The 22817-nt window shown below is 40.9% G+C and overlaps 1 protein-coding gene across 2 annotated transcripts in view; it reads left to right on the top strand.

Moving 5' to 3' along the window:
- LATS2 (large tumor suppressor kinase 2) overlaps positions 1-21941 on the top strand; it is a 50588-nt gene extending 28647 nt beyond the window's left edge. For both annotated transcript variants that reach the window (XM_064645329.1, XM_064645330.1), the window contains 6 exons: positions 8213-8345; positions 11719-13256; positions 15892-16474; positions 17107-17289; positions 18483-18589; positions 19335-21941. In XM_064645329.1, coding sequence (XP_064501399.1) covers positions 8213-8345; positions 11719-13256; positions 15892-16474; positions 17107-17289; positions 18483-18589; positions 19335-19829 — 3039 coding nt within the window. In that variant the 3' untranslated portion in view covers positions 19830-21941. The remainder of the gene's footprint in view (positions 1-8212; positions 8346-11718; positions 13257-15891; positions 16475-17106; positions 17290-18482; positions 18590-19334) is intronic.
- Positions 21942-22817: the final 876 nt, after the last annotated feature.

Raw genomic sequence — 22817 nt, 5'->3', positions numbered from 1 at the left:
TGCAGAGTGCAGGTTTGTTGCCTGGGGCAGGACCTCTTCCAGCTTCCTGCGGCCTTCTCCTGGATCCTTTCCAGAGTGCCTGACATGCTTCCAGAAATGCTACAATAAATCTATATATATTTATATATAATGAAATTACTCTTCTTCATTGACTGGTGATACAACTGAGAGCCTTATTTCTTCATGAAAGAAGCTGTTCTGTCTTTTTTTTATATATTGCTTTCAGAGGGCTCACAGGCTTACTTGAAATTAGATTACTTTAAACAAAATCATATACACAGATGTGTGAATGCTATATAATCCCTATATGTGTCAGTACATACACACACTTACTGGGACATCAACAGGAGTTGTCTGATTAAATGTTCTGATTGGATTTGAAAATTAACATTGCAGTGCGTGTGTGTTTTTCCTTTAAACAGATTGCATCTCTTGAATAGTTCATCAGAGCTTCTTGAAGTGTTTACATACACTCTCTTTGTCTGGAGATGCCTTGTTATAAATACTCCCTTCATTTTACAGGCATTCGTTTGGAAATATGTTGAGCAGCCATGCTTGGTTTATTTCCAAATGTCTTAACTTTGGGACAGTGGATTGGCTCACAGCCTGAAGTTTGTATCTCTCCTTTTCAGGCAAAGAGCCATATTTGAACAGCTCATGGAGCACAAGGACTGTGGTGTAAAATGGCAGGGATCCTCTGTGACCCACGGCCAAACACAGTGTGTCTATGGTGGGGGCATATACCACAGAGGTTCAGTTAAAAGGACAAACAAACAAGGACAACCCCCCCAAAAAGTTCTATACTGGTACTTAATACGAGTTGCATAGTGCTAAAAAGTATTTTGATGTAACTGGTGCCTTTTGAGGCACCTGACAAGGAGCTCTGTTGTATTTCGAGTTACTGTTCTCAACTCTTTTTTTCTCTCTTACCCTTTCCAAGCTGGTGAAAGTGTTATGGTGGTTGTTCTTTACCCTGCTGCTAAATCTATAGAGTATTTTTTTTTCTTCTCTTGGAAGAACTTAAATAGTTTTGATTAGTCATCAACTTAAGGGAAAGCAGCTGGGAAAAAAAGTCAAAAAGTCTTTATTATGATACTTGTGAAAGAACTTTGTATTCACTGTAAGGCTAGTAAAATATAAAAACCGAACTGATAAATTTCAAATATGGGTGTCACTTGTCTGGTTCATTTGTTTGCTTTTTAATCATCAAGAACAGTTTTAAATCTGAAAAGATACTGGAAAAAGTTTGAACAGCTCTAGTCTTGATCCTCAGAAGATGCTCTCTGGGAGAAAAAAAAGCAAGTAGATTATCTTTCTTTATTATTACTTTATCTTACTATATTATAACTTTTGTTTTATTAGCTTATTCCATAGCTATAGTTCCTATAGCTATGGAAGGAATATAGTTGGACATCAGGAGCAACTTATTCGCAGAAAGGGTTGTCAAGTACTGGAATGGACTGCCCAGGGAGGTGGTGAAATCACCATCCCTGGGGGTGTTCAAGAAACAACTGGATGTGGCATTTAGTGCTGTGGTCTAGTTGACAAGGTGATATTCTGTCAAAGGTTGGACTCAGTGGTCTTGGAGGTCTTTTCCAACCTAATGATTCTGTGACTGTGAAATGTGCCATGTCCTATGGCTTAGAAGATTAAGGTAATCTTATTTCAGAGTTGTTCTGTGGCGGTAGCAATACAAGGTTTTCTATGCTGGGACCCAGCAGAATTGACATTTCACCCCTCCAACATCTTTTTGCCTACTACTCCAAGTTGCATATTTTGGGCTGGACTTAATTACCTCACTTTAATAATAGGTTATCATGCTGCCATAAACAGAATAGCGGGACCCCATTGTACTGGATGCCATACAAACAGAGAATAGTAAATATGCCTACCTTCTGTAGGTGACCAGCTAAATAAAGACTACAAGAGTTGGAAGGCAAGCAGAATGAGCAGTGGCATAGCAGTGACTGTCACATTAGATTTATTTTTATTTTTTCTTCTTGTGATAGGAAATTTACCAGAGCACTGTATCATTTCCAAAATCCCCTCTCGATCCTTTGGTCATGCTCCCTTTGTTAGTTCTTTAAATATCCCTTGAAAACGTTATGTAAGAACCTTCTGCTTAAAGTTGTTCCTTACATGTAATTCCCCATTCCTAATTTACAGTCGTATTTTCTTTCATATGTTGATGTGATTTAACTTGTGAGTCTTACATTTTGTCACCTATCTATACTCTTTTTCTTCTGCCCCGATTTTATGTACTACAGTGTGTCTCTTTTGCATACTTTAACCCTTAGTAAGTCTGGTATTTAACAAAAAAAAAAAAGAAAAAAAAAGAAAAGAACTGCTCTGACAGTGTGAGGGGGGAAGACACAGTCAGTGGAAAGTGGGGCTAGAGCACCTGACCAAAACAGAGGATGACCTTCAGAGCTGGAGTGCTACCGGAATTGAAGCACAAAAAGTTAGAGATGCTGTAAGCAAGAACCAAAAGCCAGGATTAAAGCTCCAAACTTAAACTTCCTCTGCTGAAATCAACCAAGAAAAAGGAGTGACTTTACCACAAGGATAACTTTTCTACCACTCTTTGCACGTCATCAAAAATGGTGTGTGCAGCTCTTATCAAAATCATGTCCCAATCTGATCTTTCTTGATAAAGAGATGGGCTACTACAGCTGTAAAGAGAATGAAGATCCTGTTTTACAAGCGAAAACTAAAAGAATGTGGTTTGTTCACCCAGGAGGCCAAGCTGTAATCATTCCTTAGGATGAAGTTAAAAGACAATCAAAACTAAAGGCGGAGGGAATAAACTGACCCTGCATAATTTAGGATGAAAGTAAGACGGAAGTTTGTCACTGCCAAAGCAGTATAGCTTTGGAGGAGTTTGTAACAGGAGCACTGGGGGGCAGAAAACCTCTAACTAGCCATGGGGTAGATCTCCATTAGTTTCTGTTCTGTTCTCCATTTGAATGGTTTATGAATGTTTCAAGTGATACTGCAGCAAACAAATGGTCACTCAGTAGGTTCCTGCCAGCACTAATTTCCTCCTGCTTTTTTTGGTACACTAAAACTGAAAAGCACTAATGATACTCGGGATAGTTTCTTAATTATGTGGCTAGAATATTGTAATCAAGGTTATAGTAGGCATGGGACTGTGTGTGCAAAATTTAGCCCCTGGTGTTAGCAGCCTGAAAACAGGCAAAATAAAAGTAGAGTACAAAATCGGATGAAGTGCCCCAACAGTTTATCTGTTCTGTGGGGCTGCAGCAGCTCTGTTGGAGTATATTGTACATCGTTTCCTGAACTTCTTGGGGTTTGAATGTTTAAAATCATGAATGAAAAATCCTACAATGTTGGGCTATTGCAGAAAGGCTCGTAATCAATGCTGGATCATCTCTTTTGGCATGAGCTTTAGTTTTTTCCCTTCTGTAGGGAACCTGTATCTGTTTCCTGCATCTGTCTCCCATCCTTCTTTGTGAATGGAAAGCAAGTAATTAATTTTTGTTGTTGTTAGCAATTAATTACCCTTGCCAAATCTTAGAGGACCTATTGTCTCCTTCAGACACAATGTTCTTGGGAAAAAGTCTTACTTATTGTAACCTCTTGTGCAATCTTCGCTTGGATGATAAATACATCTTGGCAACAAGGACCTTTCTGAATGAAAAATGTTGCTGGACAACCCTGTAGTACAGCAAGAACGCAAACCTCTGCCAATGCTGGTGGAGTGCAGCCAGGCGGGAGGGTAAAATGGGGAAAGCCTTTTGCATTGCCTACAGAGCACACAGTGAGATGAAGTCTTTATATGCACACATCCAGATATCTGTTTACCATCAAACAAGGATTTTCCCTCTTGAGCATCTGAGCTCAAAGGTGGCCTTCCTTTTAGCAAGATCTTGCAATCTGTTGGAAAGCTGCCATCTACCATCGTGAGACTGGGGAAGTAACAGAGAGCATGTGGACCATGCAGCTGTCTGGTTTAGGTAGACCACTGTAGGAATGAGTTGGGAAACTCCACCCTCCTCATTTTTCTCCATGAATCCACACATTTGGGATCCTGCAGAGTTTCCTCAATCTCCTTTGTGGTTTAGGTTTTCCATTATATCTCTGCAGAACCATAGCTGACCACTGAAACCTTGTTTTAATATTGCAGCTGTAACATTAATTACAGAGTTAATAAAATTAATTGTAAATTCACATTTTTCCCTTGTAGCTTTTCAGCTTTACTTTTTCTGGTTTATTTTTTCACCAATAATTAGTGATGTCTGGAAGCAAAAGATGCATAGAAGCCGTGCACAGAGAGATGTTTGAATCCTCCAAAGGGAATACACAGAACACAAAGAATGAGTTTGGGCCGGGACCGCTCTGTTCTTTTGTGGTTTATGAGCGCACTGCCAGTGGCTTGTGTTTCTCCTTGGAGCCTGACAGCTGGCTGTGGGGCAGCAGAACACAGTTAGCAGCCGGGTTTCTCAACCCCTGCTGTAGCTGACAGCATTTGGCCTGGTGAAAAGGAAACGATCTGAAGCAAAGGGCCTGATGCAGTGTACCCTGCAGTTAATGGAAATCTTTGTTGACCTCAGTAGGAGCTGGATTTGATCCTGTGCCTACTTGAGCGTTTTGGCTACAGCTCCAAGTGGATTTTTTTTTCCCTGTCTCATTTCTGGTCTGTTTTTTTCCCCCTTCTCTTTCTAAGATATACTTACCTTAGAGTGGCATAAAATCAAGACAGCTCTATCTGTGTCAGTGTAGCTGTGCACTCTTATCCTCCCTCGGTGTCTGCCCTCTTATTTCCTCAGCCCTTCTACTGTCTACCATATCAGTTTGCAATATTTTGTCATTGATTTCTCTCCTTCATGACCATTCTGCTGCTTCTCACAAACACCCTCCATCTCACTTAAGCCTCTGCTCTCAAACCAGTGTAATTACTGACACTGCTTAATCCATCTTCTGCCCTTTTTCAAAACAGTCCTTATATTGATTTCTGGCAGATGCAGCTCAGGCTCTGGCCTCTGCTGCCAGTGGGGAGCCAGCTTCCCCTTCAGCAGGCTCCTGGAGGCCAGCCTTTCACTGTCTCATCCCAGCCCTGCTGCCTTACTCAACAGAGGTCATTGCTGCATTGAATATTGGAAGGAGAGGGCCATCATGCCCTGAGAGCCAGCAGCCACCTCGGGCAGCATCCTCTGTGAGCCCCAGCCACACATTAGCGTGTCCTCCGTCCCTAATGGAAAGGTGCTGGAAGTAAGGGAGCCCTTTTCAGGTGGCTACCAGAGAGAAGAGAGCTGTAGGCATGGACAGTGGCGATGGGATAGACAATGCTGAGGAGGACAAAGGTCAGCTCGAGCTTCTTGTTGCTCTCCACTCTTCTGGAGTATCATGTGCCCCCAGAGGGATTTGTCCCCTGGGTGGAGAATTATATGTGATCTGCCTCTGAGGAAAAACCTTTTCCTTTTGTATGTGGAATGTTTGGGGTGTTTTTTGTTGGTCACTCTCCATTTGCTTGGAGATGATGTGAAGTTTTTGTGAACCAGTATCAGAAACTGGGGCTATTTTGTGTCTCATGAGAGCTACAGAGGAAAGGGCCAAAGCTACAGGATGGTGTACAGGAGAATCACAGGTGTTCTTTTCAGCCACAAAAAAGCTTACTTCATTTTTCCAGCAGTAATGTAAGTTCTAAGCAAACAGGGTATGTAATGAGGAAACCCTTGGGAGGATGGGAGCTGACCTCATGAAAGATGAGAAGCAGTGATCTGGAGCATGGGGCTGCAGTGCGAGGGCAGGATTGCCAGGGACACACCTGCTGGTCCCAAGCTCTTGCTGGCCTCTTACGTTATCCAGCAGTGCAGAGAGAAATCTATTGTGCTTGTCTCCTCACATTATTCCTGCTGAAGCTTAAATATGAATCCCCTACTATATGTGCTGAAGGTAAAACATGCAATGGCTTCAAGAATACCATTGTAATTTTTACTGTGCTTTTCACACCTAGGCAACGGCAATAGAGGAGAAAGTCCTGCCACAGTATGGGTAGGAAGAGCATTGCTTTCAGAGGTGACATCACCTTGCTGGTGATAAAAAATTATCCTATTTTAGCTCCTTTGAATTGTATACAGCCAACACAACTAAGAGAGGGAGAAATGGATTATATGGGCTGGTTTATTAATCATTAATATAATTGCTTACCAAGCATTTATTTTCTTGGTACTCCATTGCAGACAACACCAAAAAAACCCAATATCCAAGCCGGCACAAATGTGTGTATGGAGCACATTTGGTTTAGGAAACTGTAAGACTTGTGAACTAAAGCTAGATCCAACTGCTGTAAATCACAGAATCGCAGGATCAGAGTGTGTTAGCAGCCCTGTGGAACAGGGCTGTAAAGCCCGGAGTCCCTGGGTGATGAGAATGCTGAGCACAAGGATGCAAATTTGCTAAAACTTTAGAAATGTATCCACAAGAAGAAAAAGAAAGAAAGAGAGGAAAAAACATTGTGGGAGATTCTTTCCTTTATACATAATAGTTTTCTGTTGATTTAAAATTGTCCTTAGTAATGTGCTGATGCCAGTGAAGTATTTCAGCTATAGGAAATGTGAAACCAACTACTGCCTTTCTATGAATTATGAATCATAAATTGTATGAAAAATATTCAGCTTGCTATAGCTGTTCCCCAAGCAGAACCTCTGAGTAATGGAGAAAATGCTGCCATTTTGGGGGGAGTAGGAGGGGAACGAGCTAAGTGAAGCAAAATGCCAAGTTGCCAGCGTGTGGCTCTGTGCTAAGTGTGAATTAGTGTCATCTGAGATGATCTTCCCTTGCTAAGTAAACAATTAGCAAGTATGTTACATGTACTCGCAGTTCAGTCAAGTGGAGCTGCTCTTTGCTCCAGCTGGGACTGCCTGACTGCCAGCCAGTGCACAGAGCTGACCCGTGGGAGGGCCGTGTGCCTGTACCAGCCCAGCCTTCACATCTGCAATCCATCAGCCAGGCCAAGGAAGCACAAACTCCATCTGATTCAGTGCTCAGTGGGCAGGTTGCAATGACAGAATTCCCCTAAAAATAGCAGTAAAGTGGCAAGATAGTAGGATACTGATGTTTGCAGGCAACTCCTTGGGGCGGAATTCGTTTCATACAGTTTTCAGCCATCTAAGTGCTGGGAGTCTAGTTCAAGTTAGTCCTCTAATCACCTATCATTAAAGGTCAGTTTATCTCCTGTTATATCTATTTATGAATTGCCTTTTGAAGGTGATTATAGAAAGGTTCTCAGCAACTGCTTTTGACCAGGTATCTCAGTTTCTGATGGTTGAAGTTCAGTGAGTTCAATTCACTGAATTCAATTCAATTCAGCATTAAAGCTCTGGATTTCAGTTTCTCCGTCATTTTAGAAAAGACCATGCAGCCTCATGAGGATTTGTGAATTTTGTTTTGCAGTCATGCAGTGCTAGTCATTGTTGAAAGGTGTTCTTTATACCTGTGCTATAAGTAAAAGTACAAACAAACTGCAGGGGGCTGTGACTTGCTGGCTGCAGAACAGGGGTTACTAGAGTAGTTGTGTTAGAGTAGTTTAACTAGACCATTCATATTGGCCCCAGTTTTAGTTTTCATGTTGTGTGTCTGGCACTCACATTAACTGCTCAGTGATGGACATGTGCCCAATAAAGTACAGCTGAAAAGACTAACAATGGGACGTTCAGTTTGGTATGCCTAGTCATTTTCCAAACAAATAGTGAATGATGTCCCAGCTGTACTGAAAACAGCAGTTTTTCTTCCCCATTGACTCTAGTGAGCAGAAATCAGCCCCCACCTAATTAATTAGCTTCTTGTGGCATCTGTGAAAGGATAAAGCTTTTACTGTGTTCAGGTGTGACTAAGAGACATGCTCTCAAATACCAAAAGCTAAATATTTCATTTCATCCAGTGTCAAACTATGCTGCCTTTACCAGACCTGATTCAAAAATTATTTTAAGGAATCTTAAAGCACACATTTCAATTTGATGCTTCTTTAATTGCCAGACTCTGGGAAGGTTGTGTGTTTTGTTATTTTCTTCTTTTACTTTTTGAGTTGTGTAAGGCATGCAGATGTTTTCAAAATACGAGTCCATTTAGTTTCAGACAGCTGTGATGTGATGTTTAAAATGTTTCTATAAATGTAAAAACACTTCTTACTAGCCTGCGGTACAATGCTTGGGTTTTGTCTCAGTGTGATTCAATTGTTTGCTTTATACAGGAGATGGCTGTCCGAGCACTGAAGCAGACGGGCAGCAGAAGTATTGAAGCAGCTCTGGAGTATATCAGTAAGATGAGCTACTTGGATCCTAGAAATGAACAGATAGTACGTGTAATTAAGCAAACCTCACCAGGTAAGCGTGAACTTTTTTTTTTTAAATTTGTGTTCTTCTTTCCTGCAATAAGCTAATTTTTAAAGTAAGGTTGTCGCTGGGGAGAAGTAGTGGATTGACAGTGTTGCACATAGTCTTGTAGGAGACAGTAAACTGAATATAGCCCTGCAAGGTGAGCTGGTCTGTAACATGAATACAGCTCACCTGCTTCGAAAGAGTTGCCTACGTACACATTTATAGTCCTTCTTAAACCGAAATCTGTTTATCCTTTGGTGCTAGTCAGCTCAGTCGTCTCAAGTTTACTGCGAGGTAAAAGCTTGTGCTTGTAGGTTATTGCTATGGAGTTGTGAAATAGCTCACTTCCCAGGAATTCCGTTCATGTTAACATCCTTTTAAGTACACTGCAAAAACAGTGAGGGACAAGATGGCAGAAGCTTTTCCGCTCATCCCTGGTGGCTTATGCTGTTTTATGTAAATTAGCAAATTGGAGCGTTTGGGCCCTGCATATGCCTCATCAGCCAACATCAGACCATAGCTGACAAAAGGCCTTGCAAGACTTAATTTCATTCAGATATTAGCACTTAACTGCCCTGCAGAATGTCTTTGGTCTGGTTTGGATAGACTTCGTGACTTCTTTCAGTTTCAAAAATTGGCCAAGCAGACAGACACCCATCCTCTGCCTCTTGGTCAAATTGAAGATCTTTGTTGGGAAAAGTGTTCAGTTTGGTGTAGCTGATTGAGAGGCATGTCCAAAGATGAGAAAAGCTGAGGAAGAGAAATCCCATTCGGTTTACAAAGAGAAATCCCAGACAGGAGTGGGATCTTCATTAAAGCCACTTCTTTCCTTGGGGGACCCTGAGGGTAGCCACATGCAGGGAAGAATCTCGTTTTTCAGGTGGTCACTCTCAGAAATGAAGCTTCAGATGTGGTGGAAAAGGGTGATAGTTCTGGCTGTATAAGGAGCAGATCAGCTGCCCTTTCTATCAGTCTTAGACTTCCTGTTTTATTATTTGGGGAAATTCTGGAAACCTCTAAGAAAACATTTCTGAGAGTGTTAGCCTGCAGAATGCCTACATGACAAAGTAGTACTGGCCAATTTGTTATTTGGAGAGCTCTGTCCTAATACATGCTCAAATCTGACCTCAGCTGGGCCTTAAACAAAATTCCAAATAACTTTGATGGAATTACTAAACTGTATTTTGCTTTATATTATAAAGGCTTTTTTCCTTAAACTGAAAGAACACACCCAGTCCTAAAGAGCATACATTTCCCATGAAAGGGTTGAAAAACCTTTCTAGGCTAACATTTTAATTGCTCAGTTGTCTTTCATTTGCATCTAGTTTTGCTTTCTTATCGTTGCAATGCGTGCAGCTGTTTTGAATATTTAAGCTTTCCAGATGAAGATACACCTTTCCTTTTAGGATACACAGAATACAAAACTTAAATATCATGCAATTGATGTTTGCCTGCCTAAAGTGCCACAAAATCATACTGATGTTTTTGATATGGTGTTGTTTGTGCTAGGATAGCATATGTCTCCTCTGGTTCTTAGGAAGCATGTGATGCTACTGAGCAATTTTTCATTTGCAGTTTGAGAATTTAAATCTTCTAGTTTTGAATTCCATTTACTGGTGTATGGAAATAGACCATTCCTATCCATGTTGGATAGAAGTATGTGGAAAAAAAAATCATCTGCAGCTACCACGTTTGGTGTCTTTACAAATCCAAATACTCCTCTATCAGACCAGAACAGACTTACTGGTATACAAATCTAGGAAGTGGACATCATATCTCTCTTGACATCAAGATTCTTTGCACAGCTGAATTATGTGTCCCAAAGAAGGACAATTATTGCTGCTACTTTCCCTCATGGCCTCTGATAGGGGAAAGCAAAATCAGTTTGCCTCTGAGGCTCAGCATGAATCCTACTGACAGAGATGACAAATGGGTCTTATGGCTGCCTCCCACTTCCAGGCCAGAGTACACACTTCTTAGGATGTCACAGCCTCATCAGTACCTCTCACTGTGTCCCAACAGATGAGCTGTCAGGGGCTGTTGTTTTAAATACAGCCTCGGTAAGCTTGGCCTTTTGTTATCACAGGAGAAAGAGCTGCCAATTATAGATTTCACTTTAAAGAACTCTGATAATTTGTCCAACCTGATTCCATTTCAAAACATTGCACTGTTTATGAAGGTGTCATTTAGTATGGAGGCAGCCTCTCCAGTGTGCAGAGAGGGGGCATAAACCTGTCTTAATAATGTGCACGTTCTTGTGTGCCTGTATGCAGCAGGGCATGTGTGTCAAGGTGAAGAGTCAGCAGCTGTGCTCAGGGGTGCTACATCTGGCCCAGCTGGGACACACTGTAATGCAAAAAAGCTTGCAATCCAATGCTAAAGCCTGTTAGTTCAGCATGACTATTCTTATGGGCCTTGCGAAGTCAAGATTTTAAAAGGAAATTGTTTGGGCATAAATGGGCCAAATCCTGTGATTTTTGAAAGCTAAAGTATCAGAAGGGAAACAAAAAAATCACAACAGTACAGTGTCTCCCCTTGTCTTTTTAGCACAGCCAGTGCTTTGTATACCTGCAATTTGTCCTCAGATCAAAGAACTGATGAAAAGTGCCATTAACACTTCCATTGTAGGCATGCTGTTATCTTGTCTCTGCACATTCTTCGAGCTAAAATTAATATGTTGACACCCTGAAAGATTTTCCTTCCAAACAGATGGAACATGAGTAATATGAGGGGATATTCTGTGTCCAACACATTGGAAATGATACAGGACAAACTGTATGATGCCTTTGTTTACGTGAAGGAGAGGGAAAGAAGGATTTTTGAGGAGAAAGATGGGACAGAGAGATGTAAACAGATCCCTCCTGTGAGCAGTGGGCTCACCATACAGAAGATGTAGACTATGTGATGACCTAGTAGCTTATAGCAATGTTGACTTTAAGTTGTATTGACAGTCCTTCTGGGAGCTTTTGTCCTCCTGTTGGTGCTGTACTTAACCCCCTGCTCTGTAGCTTCCTTCTATCTGTGAGTAATAAGTGATAATACTAGTCCAGCTTTAAAAACCAGGCTGTAGTGTAATCTGATGAGTTCATAGTTAGGGAATTTGTGCTTCTATTTTCATGATTTGATAGGACTCCCTGATGATTCCTGGCATGAGCAGTGTTGTGGGCCAGTAGCTCGTTATCAGTAGGAGTACTTGGCACCTATAACTTTAAATGTTCAGAGTACTTAATTTAGATTTTGAAAGTTGTTTTTATAACACATAGTCCCTATGTAGTATGCATGTGTATGTCTGTATGTATAGATGGATGAGTAATAAAATACAAAGAGTTTTATTCACCTGAATTGTTTCCTAACATTCTTCTGTGTTCTTTTTATAAAGGAAAGGGTATTGTGCCAAATAATGTAACCCGCAGGCCAAGCTTTGAAGGATCCAATGAATCTTTTCCATCCTACCATCAGATCAGTAATGCAGCCTATGAAGGGACAGGCTTTGGAGCAGAAGGTGCAAATATGCTTACTGAAGTTCCAAGGCCATACATGGACTATTTAATCTCTGCTTCACAATCTTCAGCTATGAATGCTCCTGTACAACGACCCTCTGGAGTAGGCACTCACAGCACACCAACTAGCCATCAGCAGAAAGCATACCCTACAAATATTGAGTCTTCTGTGATTAATTATCCAGTGGCTAATCACAGCAGTCAGGCCTTGCAGCTGCAGGCATCCCATGGCTCCAACAGCCAACATTACAGTAGGCAGCACATGATGGTGCAGGGGGAGCCTATGGGGTATGGTGTTCAGCGGAGTCCATCCTTCCAAAACAAGATGCAGCAGGAGGGAGGATATGCCAATCTCCCAAATAAAGGGGCAGTTGTTCAGAATAATACTGGTCATGCATTTCAGCAGGCACCGGCAAGCCTGTATATATCACATTCTCATCACAAACAGACAAGTCCTTCTTCTCATCAAATGCATGTGATACCCAGAGGTCCAGCCTTTGCTAATGATTTTTCAGACAGTCCACCACAAAATCTATTAACTCCATCTAGAAATAGCCTAAACATGGACCTATATGACATGAATAATCCTCAAGTTCAGCAGTGGCAGGCAGCAACGCCGTCACGCCGAGATTCTTTACAAAATCCAGGAATAGAAACATCTCCACGGCAACACGTATCCTTCAGACCTGATGCCACAGTGCCAAGCAGAACAAACTCCTTTAACAACCACCAGCAACAGCCACAAGTGACAGTGTCTATAAGACAGGTTCCTCCAGGAAAACCTGATCCTTCAATTACGTCTCCTAATACAATCACAGCAGTCACATCTGCTCATATTCTCCAGCCAGTGAAGAGCATGCGAGTGTTGAGACCTGAGCCTCAGACTGCAGTGGGACCTTCCCATCCTGGCTGGTTACCTGCGCAGGCACCGGCTGTGGATGGCTTGGAGATCATTGAGCAGCACGTGCCACCTGTTGGGGCAGCTAATGCCTATCAACTAGATGTGGATTATGGTAACCAGGAACTGCGGTGTCCACCACCACCGTATCCCAAGCATTTGTTACTTCCTGGGACCTCTGAGCAGTTTGATATCAACTGCTTATGCATGGGTGTGGAGCAGACACTCCGGGTAGTCCCCAGTTCAACGTGCAATAAGGCTGAAGAGAACAGTGAGCGAAATGATAAGAGTAGCAAGAACACTAAAGCTGAAAAACCAAGCAAGGATAAAAAGCAGATTCAGACGTCTCCGGTGCCTGTGCGAAAAAATGGCAAAGATGAGGAAAAGCGAGAATCCCGAATAAAGAGCTACTCACCTTTTGCCTTCAAGTTCTACATGGAGCAACATGTAGAAAATGTCATAAAGACCTACCAGCAGAAAATTAACAGAAGATTGCAATTGGAGCAAGAAATGGCAAAAGTAATTCTCCTTGTTTTGTTATAATAAAAACTAGTGGGTCAAATTGATTATAACTATTTTTAATCCATCAAAAAAGTTAAGAGGCAGTCTCCAGTGGAAGTAGTAGGTATCAGACACCTCCCTATACCAGACTGTACTCACTTAGAAGTGTGGATGCAGGTATGGAAGGCTGTTTGAAAAACCTGAGATGTGAAATGATATATCTTCATACGAGAAAAGGAAAATAAAGAAAAACTCCCATAGCAGGAAAGTATTAGGATTGCATAGGTAAGAACTCAGAAGGCAGGCTTGAGGCTGAGATAACTCTGACAATACTTTGGCAGCTCTTGCAAAACTCTTTCCTCCCTCTTCCATGGGCTCATTCACCAAAGCCATTGTTCAACTTGGCAATATATTAACTGTGCCATATTTACAGATGAGTGTGTAATACTTGACTGGAAGTTGTCTGTTGAACACATGTAAGTAATAATATCATACAAGTAATCTTATCTTGACCAGCTTGAACTGATTTTAGGACCGTTGCTGGAACTTGTTGTAGAGGCACGTTTCAGGGAGGTGCACTTTGTGTGATAGAGCTTCTTTCATGCCTAATTGTAGCTCTCAAATCTAAGCTTATTCTCTGATAATGCTGCTTAAAACAAAGCTGCCAAGTTTTGATGGCTGCTCTGGCAGTTTTGGTTTTAATTTTTAAATATGGCAGAGGAAGAGTTTTTTTTTTCCCAGGCATGACTAGAATATGACTAGTCTACTTTTGCATTTAAGGATAAGCTCTAAGGAAATCTATTATTAATGCATAAGATAATAATTAACTATCCAATCTTCCCTAGCACAGTCAGTTTCCAGAGTCAATTCATTTGATGCTCACATTGCTCCAGAAAACTCAATGGTTTGTTTGTTGAGGTTAAAATTAAAAGAAGATGTTTCTAAAATCTCTTGAAAGGTCAGCAGTTTAGTGACAGTTAATAGTTTGTCCTCACTGCAAGTACAGATTGTGTTGTGTTGCATGGATTTAGTGAGTATTTTCCTGAGACTGAGATAGGGAATGATCTCTAGAGAAGCAAAACAGCAGCTAATTGCGTTAGTTCTTATGACTCTTCAGCTTTTCCCTCATTCAGAGATAATTCAGCTATAAACAAAAACAACTCCTTCCCCTAGCAACCTCTTCACTGACTAAAAATATACACACAGGAGATTTTGGTTGTCTGAATATTGCATTATTCTAGAATTAACCAAGAACACAAAACACTAATTATTTTACCTTAAAAAATAAACACTTCCTTTATTATGGATGATGGTCTTACCTTTCATTTTAAAAACAGTATTCCTGGTTTTAATTTGGCTGTTCCCTTCAGTTTGAAAATTCATCCTACCTGTTCTGCAAGTTTTTGCAGACCTCCTCTATCCTTTATTCAGACAGACTTAATTTTTATACTGTGGGGATCTCATTGCACAGTCTGGCTACCCACATTCATGTTTAGATACCTAGACTACAGATGTGAAATTAAATCAACCTAAGCAGCAGCCCTGTGGGCGTATGCTTGGGTGTCTAGCCCGCTAATCAGTCAGCTTCACCTTCGTCTCCCCTCCCCAGTGCCCCTTCTCACCAGGCATGAATCTTTTTCTCAGAAGTGATTCAGTTGATGCCAGTTACTTCAGGATTTTGGAACTGGGGTATGCGGGAAGAAAGGGGCATGTGGCAGTGGATGAGTTGTCAGAGGATCCTGGGGATCAGCCCAGGGGCTTCTGCTGGTGGAGGCCACCAGTGGCTCTCAGGAGAGGGACAGTGTGGGACAACCAAAGTTTCAGTGTACAGGCTCTGTCTTGAAGGCTGGGGAAAGGCTCCCTGGGGACAGGAGGTGGACAAGTAAGCACTTTTACAACTTAGATACAGAGGGAAAATAATACATTTAGGGGGGAAAATAGGACTAGGGTCTGGGCTGCAGTGGCTAAGCAGATGCCAGACCTGAGGATTAGATGCACATATTCTGGAGGGAAAGAGAAGTTTAGAGAACAAATGCTCAAGAGATCTACAAACCTTGAGAGTGGAGGCTGTATATGGCAGGGGAAGAAAAACAGTTTATAAAGTAGGCTCCAAGGTAATTGGGAATGTGTAGGTCAAAACCAGCTTATTAATTTCAACACAAAAACCAACAGGCAAACAGCACCCAAGGTAGGAACTGTTAATGAGAGTTGCCCTGGAGAACCATTCATGAACAAAGTGAACTGCTGCATCTAGGTTTAAGTTTCAGTTTAAATTAAGCTGTACTGCAGTGTGCATACATACCATGGAGTCCAGTGAGAAAGTGCACATTTGAAAGGTGTAAACCAAATTGCATGGTCAGGTTTGTTATGTTATATTCCCCTCTCTGACAACATTGCCCCATGTGTTTTTGTTCAGCCAAATGAGACAGGCAGACCAATCTCAGATACGGCAAATTCAGGTAACAAGTCAAAAGGTACAGTGAATTTGCCGGTTTCTCAGAAATACTCACAAGAGAGTATGTCTCTCATGAATGCATCTTTTCTGGTTCTTGGTTAATTTTTCTGAGAAATGTGTTTTGGGAATGCTCATTTATTGTTCTCTTGCTATGGATATAACAGTACTTGCTCTTGTGGTTTCCTTTTCTTTGTAAAGGCTGGCCTTTGTGAAGCAGAACAGGAACAAATGAGGAAAATTCTCTACCAGAAGGAGTCCAACTACAACAGACTTAAAAGGGCCAAAATGGACAAATCTATGTTTGTGAAAATCAAGACTCTGGGTATTGGTGCATTTGGAGAAGTATGCCTGGCCTGCAAAGTTGACACCCATGCCCTGTATGCCATGAAGACTCTGCGAAAGAAAGATGTGCTAAACCGGAACCAGGTGGCTCATGTCAAAGCAGAGAGGGACATACTTGCTGAGGCAGACAATGAGTGGGTGGTTAAACTCTATTATTCCTTCCAAGATAAAGACAACTTGTACTTTGTGATGGACTACATCCCTGGTGGGGATATGATGAGTCTACTGATTCGGATGGAGGTCTTCCCAGAGCGTTTGGCTAGATTTTATATTGCAGAGCTCACTTTGGCTATAGAGAGTGTGCACAAAATGGGATTTATTCATCGAGACATAAAGCCAGACAACATTCTGATAGACCTTGATGGGCATATCAAACTGACTGACTTTGGACTGTGCACTGGATTCAGGTGGACTCACAATTCAAAATACTATCAGAAAGGTAATGTTTTTAGACTTTATTGGGAATGATATTACATTGTTTATTTTGAAACAAGCACCTACCTTTTGGCAGAAACACCAGCTAAGGAAACTGAGGTGGTGTGAACATGGACAAACAGTCAATGGCGGTATTACATGTCTGTCTCTCTCTGATTTATGCAATTAGTTTGTTTCCAGTCCTTTTGTTTCCAGTATTGTTCAAAACCCTGTCAGTAAAGTGGCTGTTCACTGTAGCAGCAGCAGTAGTTTTTCAGTTTATTCTTTTGGTGGTGAAATGATTTAATTACAGATTTGAAGTAGTCCACACATGTCCTGTGTGTGCTGTTGAGGAGTATTGGTGTCTGTTGGCAAAAAGGTCACAAAAAATTCATATAGCTAACCTAAATATACTCCATTGTTCTGTATCCACCATATGGAAGCATACTTCCTTGTGCAGAGACAAAGACATTTTGTTGGACATTTTGTATGGAAAACCCATTGTGAAGAGGAAGGCAGAAGGAAATGCCTTGGGTTTAACATTTCAATGCTGTTCTTTAGTGAAAGTAGACGATGGCACTAGATGTAGGTAACTATTTTTCTCTTCGTGTGCATGTTTTATGATCATGAATGTAAACTTTCTCTTGCATTTGAAAGGGAGCCATATCAGACAAGACAGCATGGAGCCCAGTGATCTTTGGGATGATGTGTCCAATTGTAGATGTGGAGATAGGCTGAAGACATTGGAACAAAGAGCTAAGAAGCAGCATCAGAGATGTCTAGCCCACTCATTAGTTGGAACCCCAAATTACATTGCTCCTGAAGTCCTGCTTCGTAAAGGTAGATAAACCTTTATTTTTTTCCTGTTTAAGTGAACGCTGATGCTTTGAAATACTTTTTTTTTTTTCCTTAAATAAGCTTGCTGCTTTGGAAGGTTGTCATTCTGAAGGCCACAAACACTTAGCTGAGATTAAGGAGAACTCTCCATGCTCCCAGTGTTTAGCATCACCTTACTGACAGTGGTGGTGGTCATACTTCGTGTGTGTTTGTATATCCCCACTCTGAGGCCTTTAAGCGAGACTGCTAATAGATGTGTTGGATAACGTTAGCAGTGGTATTTTTCAAGTGTATAGCAGATTATCTGTATTCATGGAGTACAACTGACCGCTGTCAAGTTTACATGGCCCAGTGAATAGCCAGCCAGCTGATGGTTCTGGATCACTGTGGAAACATGTCCTCCAGATTCCCAGCCAGAACTGGGGAACCCAGCAAAAAGTTTTCCACAATTTACACTGGAGACCCTGCATTTAAAAGCTTTGGTCAAGGAATTTAGACAGTACTTTGTGACTATCTGTGCAGAACTGACATGGTCACTGTAGTAAGGAGATTTAGGTGTTCAAAGTTGTCTGCAAGCTAAATCCTAAGCCTGATCTTTCTCTAATTGAGAGATTTCACACTGGACCCTACATCATCTGATGACACAAGTCTCCATTGAAATCAGTGTTTAAATCCTCCATTCCCTTTTGGAGATCTCAAACATATACCTTATTTGTCTTGTTACAGCAGTTAAGTGATTGAAGTTGTTCATCTGCTTGGAACTTTCTCAGAAAGTCATCTGTGGGTCTCTTCTGTCTCTAGAGCCAGACCGTGTCTTTCAGCAGCTTTTCAAACTTGTGGTATCACCTCCACCGAACCCTACGGGGGTCGCTAAACATTTTTTGTTATTCTTGTGAGATCCAGTTTGTGCTGTGTAGGTGTGGGACAGGGCACAAAAAACCCCTCCTTCATTCTTTCTAATTATATGGTTTCACGACTCAGTTTGTGTTCAGAATGAAATTTATTCAGAAAGGTTCACAGACAACAGGATTAGATCTTTAGTGGCAGCAGAAAATTTGGGTCAGCAAGCAGAAGTCACAAATATGAAGTCTGAGAAAAGGCAGACTTCTGTGCTGTATGTTTTAATACTTAATTGCAAGTAGCTTTATACACATTCTCCTTGGCTTGTGGAGGTCAACCTTTGGCTTGCCTTTCAGGATACACTCAGCTCTGTGACTGGTGGAGTGTTGGTGTGATCCTCTTTGAGATGTTAGTGGGACAGCCTCCTTTTCTGGCTCCTACACCCACAGAAACCCAACTGAAGGTAAGTTGAAGCAAAGTCCTAATCTCTGGTAGCAAAATTTTAACCTTTTCCCTTCCCTTCTCCATGCACAGACCTATTCCCCTTTGTTTCACTAGAGAAAGGAGTAATTTAAAAAGCCTGACTTTAAATAGTTCCACGCAAGCACATATCCTTTCCCAGTCAACAAAGACACTGAATATCAGACCAGAACTTACTCTTCCAACTGCATAGATAGGTATTGGTTTTATGAGTCTTCTCAGCAGAGTTCTGATTTCTTAAGCACGAGTTCATCCATTTAAATTCCTTAGAGTGCCTATCAGTAAGCTGATATGCCAGTGATAATTGGAGTTGGCAGTGTGTTTCAAAGTCGAGCAGTGGGTAGTTCTTTATTAGAAAGGATCTGTCTTGTGACCCGTTTTCCTAGTTTACATTTTGGAGAAAAAGTGGAGTAATTCCTTGAACTAATTCCACAAAATCATGTGTAAACTGAGTATGTTCTCAAATCTGACTATGGGAGCATTCAAGAAGGAATCTGCCTTTCTAAAAAATGCAATTACTTCTTTTGTCTGCTGGCCAACAGTGTTTTTTGATCCATTAAAATAATTATTAACAAGCAATGCAATCTAATAACTGGGTTCTTGGACCTCTGAAATGTGCAGGCTATGAGTGGACTCATTATGTGTATACTTCTGCACAGTTAGTGTTGGCCATTGCAAGGGTTCTGTTTACAGGATTACAAGTTGCTTAATACCTTTCTTACCTGTAGGTGATAAATTGGGAAAGCACACTGCACATTCCCTCACAGATCAAGCTAAGCCCTGAGGCAACTGATCTCATCACAAAGCTCTGCTGTGCTGCTGAAGACAGGCTTGGAAGAAATGGAGCAGATGATATTAAAGCCCATTCTTTCTTTCACTCTATGGACTTCTCTACCGATATCCGTAGGCAGCCAGCTCCCTATGTTCCAAAAATCAGCCATCCAATGGACACTTCAAATTTTGATCCGGTTGAAGAAGAAAGTCCTTGGAATGATGCTAGCGGTGACAGCACCAGGACGTGGGATCCACTGGCCTCTTCCAATAGCAAACACACAGAACATGCTTTTTACGAGTTTACTTTCCGAAGATTCTTTGATGACAACGGGTATCCGTTCAGGTATCCCAAACCTTCTGGAATGGAAGTTGGCCAGTCTGAGAAATCTGACGTAGAAGACAAAGGTGTGGTGGATCAGACTGGAGCTTGTCAGCCTGTATATGTGTAAATTATTGTATAGATTACTGCAGATGAGACTAATCTCAAATCCAATAGGGCCTTTAGCTGATCCTTTAGGATCTGATCCTGCAGCAGTTATTCAGGTGTACCTTCAGCTGAGGCTGGAGACATCTTGGGGAGTCAGATGCTTGCAGGGCCAGGTCCTAAAAATGGCAATCTTGAAAGTTCAGGTCAGTTCTACTGTAAATAACTTTGTTGATAATTACACTTGAAATCCTGGTCTTCACCAAAATCTGCAAGGCCAGCAGTCTATAATTTCTAGGCCTATTTTTATTTGAGGTCAGCATCCCCCTACTCAGATTAACATTTACAGACTTCTGCAACTGTCAGCGTTATTTTTTAAATGAATAAAGAGCACTTATATTTTGTTTATAGCAGGGTTTTTTTCCTACTAAATTATAGGGATTAACTTTGACAAATCATGCTGCTGTTCTTCTTTTCTACATTTTTATTTTATCCATAGCACTTATTTCACATTTAGGAAGATGCATAAAGCTGAAGAACATGTGATGAAAGGTCTCTGTGCAATAATGTAAGAAAGAAAGAAAAAAAAAGAAAAATGAAAAAAGAAAACTGCTCTCTAATTTTCTAAATTTACTGATGCCATTGTATTCACATGGTGATTTTGTTTATTATATGTATTTTCCACATTTCAAAATTGTGACATAACCTTAAAGCTGCTTTATTTCCTTCTGCTTATTGGAGTGTAATAGAAAGTGTGAGCAAGTGACAATTTGGGTGTGATTTCATTGTCTAGTGTGTGAAGAATGTTGCATGAGCAGTGTTTTTCTATTTGAAATGGCCTTTTCTTGCCATTCACAGGCAGGTCCTGTGGATCCATTTTTCTAAGGGTCTAAAATTAGACCATTTTAAACCGTGTGTTGATTATGTATTGTGTGGGTGGTTTCCTCTTGTGATTGTATCCAATATTAATTTTGTAAAACGGATTGCAAAGGTTGTACCTGAATAGAGATTTTGTGGTCTGATGCGATAGATCGTTTTAGCAAGCTCACGTCATCGGCACACGTTTCCCCACCAAGGTTCAGCAGCAAGACCATGACAACAAAGCTGGTTTGTGGCAGCTGCCTGGATGGGGCTGGTCCAGGCAGGTGGTTCAGTTCCAGCAGCGGTGCAGAGCACCAGCGCTCACAGATGCAAACCAGGATGTCTGATGCTGTGCTCCCACAGTGCGTCCAGATCCCAAGTGCCACGTTGGGCGTGTGCAGCTCCACGGACATCTGCGGAACCTGGAAGTATGTGGCTTTTCCAGACATCACATCCCTACATGTAACTGGCTGCGTGTCCATTAAGGACCCTAGTATTTTAGCCACTGACATCTGAAAATGTTGGCATTGTTGATAGGTCATTCTGTCCTGTTGTCTAGAGGTTAAAATGTTGCTGTGATGGAGCACAATAGGCCTTCATTTCTGTCCAATTATAGGCATACTTTGAAATATCAGTTTTTAACTATGTTAAAATACGCATTTTTCTTGTATGTATAAGTGAGAATTATTCAAAGTGATATCAGAATACTAAAGATAATTAAGCCATACATATTTGCATATATATTATATATAACTAAATAAGTAAACACACACAAAAATCCTTAATTCAGATTAGTGTAACAGTCCTGTTTAAAGCGATTGACCTAATAACATTTGAGGAAAACACTCCTTTAATGTGTTTTTACTTTATTTTATTTTTAAATCTGGAGCTTCATTATTTTTTCCGTATATTATTCCACATATTATTCCTTAATGTTTTAGCATATCCTATCCTATCCATTGTTTAGATATCTAAGCAACAACATATGAATTCATCAGCCTGAACTAAACAAAAATGATTGTGTATTTGTTTACATTTGTATGAAAGGAATGTTCTGAGGTATGCAGTGCTTGTGTTGTGACAGTTCATGTAAGATTCAGTATTACTGCTTTTTTATATAGTAATGCCATTTTTTGTTATTTACATCTATCTGACATTCTTTCATGTGGTAGGTTCTTTCTCAGGAACTCAATTTAACTGTTATTTATTGATATATCATTGCCTTTGAAAGCTTCTACTGGCACAATTTATTAAAAATCTGGATCAAAATCTAAAATGTGTTATGTGTTCTTGAAACAGATAACTTCTGCTGCCTCTTTTAAGGCAGAAGTTTTAATGGGTTTGTTTTTGGAATGTTAGTGATGGGTTTGAGCTACAAACATGAGATCCAAATCTCATCTCTCGTGTAGCATTTGATATGGAATCTCTGAGTACCTTCAGACAATTTCTTCTGTCCTCATGGCCCTTAAGAATAAGGAGCAGGATTCCAGAAAAACTTGCTGTGGTGTGACCAGGTCAACAGGTGGCATAAAATTCAACACAGTCACTTTCTGTGTAGTGGTGGTGCTTCCAGGGCAGCTGCAACCCTTGCTTGCCCCCTCTGGCTGTTGCCTCTGATTTATTTCTAAACTGTAAATAATTCACCTGCAAATACAGAATCTCTGCAACTAAGCAAAACAGGAGAAACTAGCCCAGAAGGAAATGGGTGCTTCCACAATGCATGTATTAGTCATTTAGAATCTGTGCTGCAGGGAACAAAAGCCAACTTCCATTTCACCTACAGAAGAACTGATTTGAAAAACAAATCTTTTATTAGGCACTGTCTCTAGAAGGCTCACATCCTTTGCAGACATTTCAGATGCAAACAGAAACTTGGGAATAAATATTAGGAAATTTGGACAAGTAAACAATATGCCATATATTGAGATTGGTGCCCAGCATTCTTGGTTCTGCTGAATCTCCTGCAAAAACATCAGGTATCTTCTTTTCAGAGGTTATATAAATTCAGTGTTTGTCTTAAAAAACCCTCTTCCTCAAAAACACCCCCCAAAACAAACAGAAAAGCCCAGATGTATTTCTTCTTGACTGCAAGCAAGGATTTTATTAATTTTGAAGTAATGTTCTTGATTAAGGTCACGGGTGACATTTGAGA

This window comes from Pseudopipra pipra, chromosome 2 (assembly GCF_036250125.1).
Source record: "Pseudopipra pipra isolate bDixPip1 chromosome 2, bDixPip1.hap1, whole genome shotgun sequence".
In the NCBI taxonomy this organism is placed as follows: domain Eukaryota; kingdom Metazoa; phylum Chordata; class Aves; order Passeriformes; family Pipridae; genus Pseudopipra; species Pseudopipra pipra.
The sequence above is the reverse complement of the archived record's forward strand: the minus strand, read 5'-3'. Positions and strand labels throughout refer to the sequence as shown.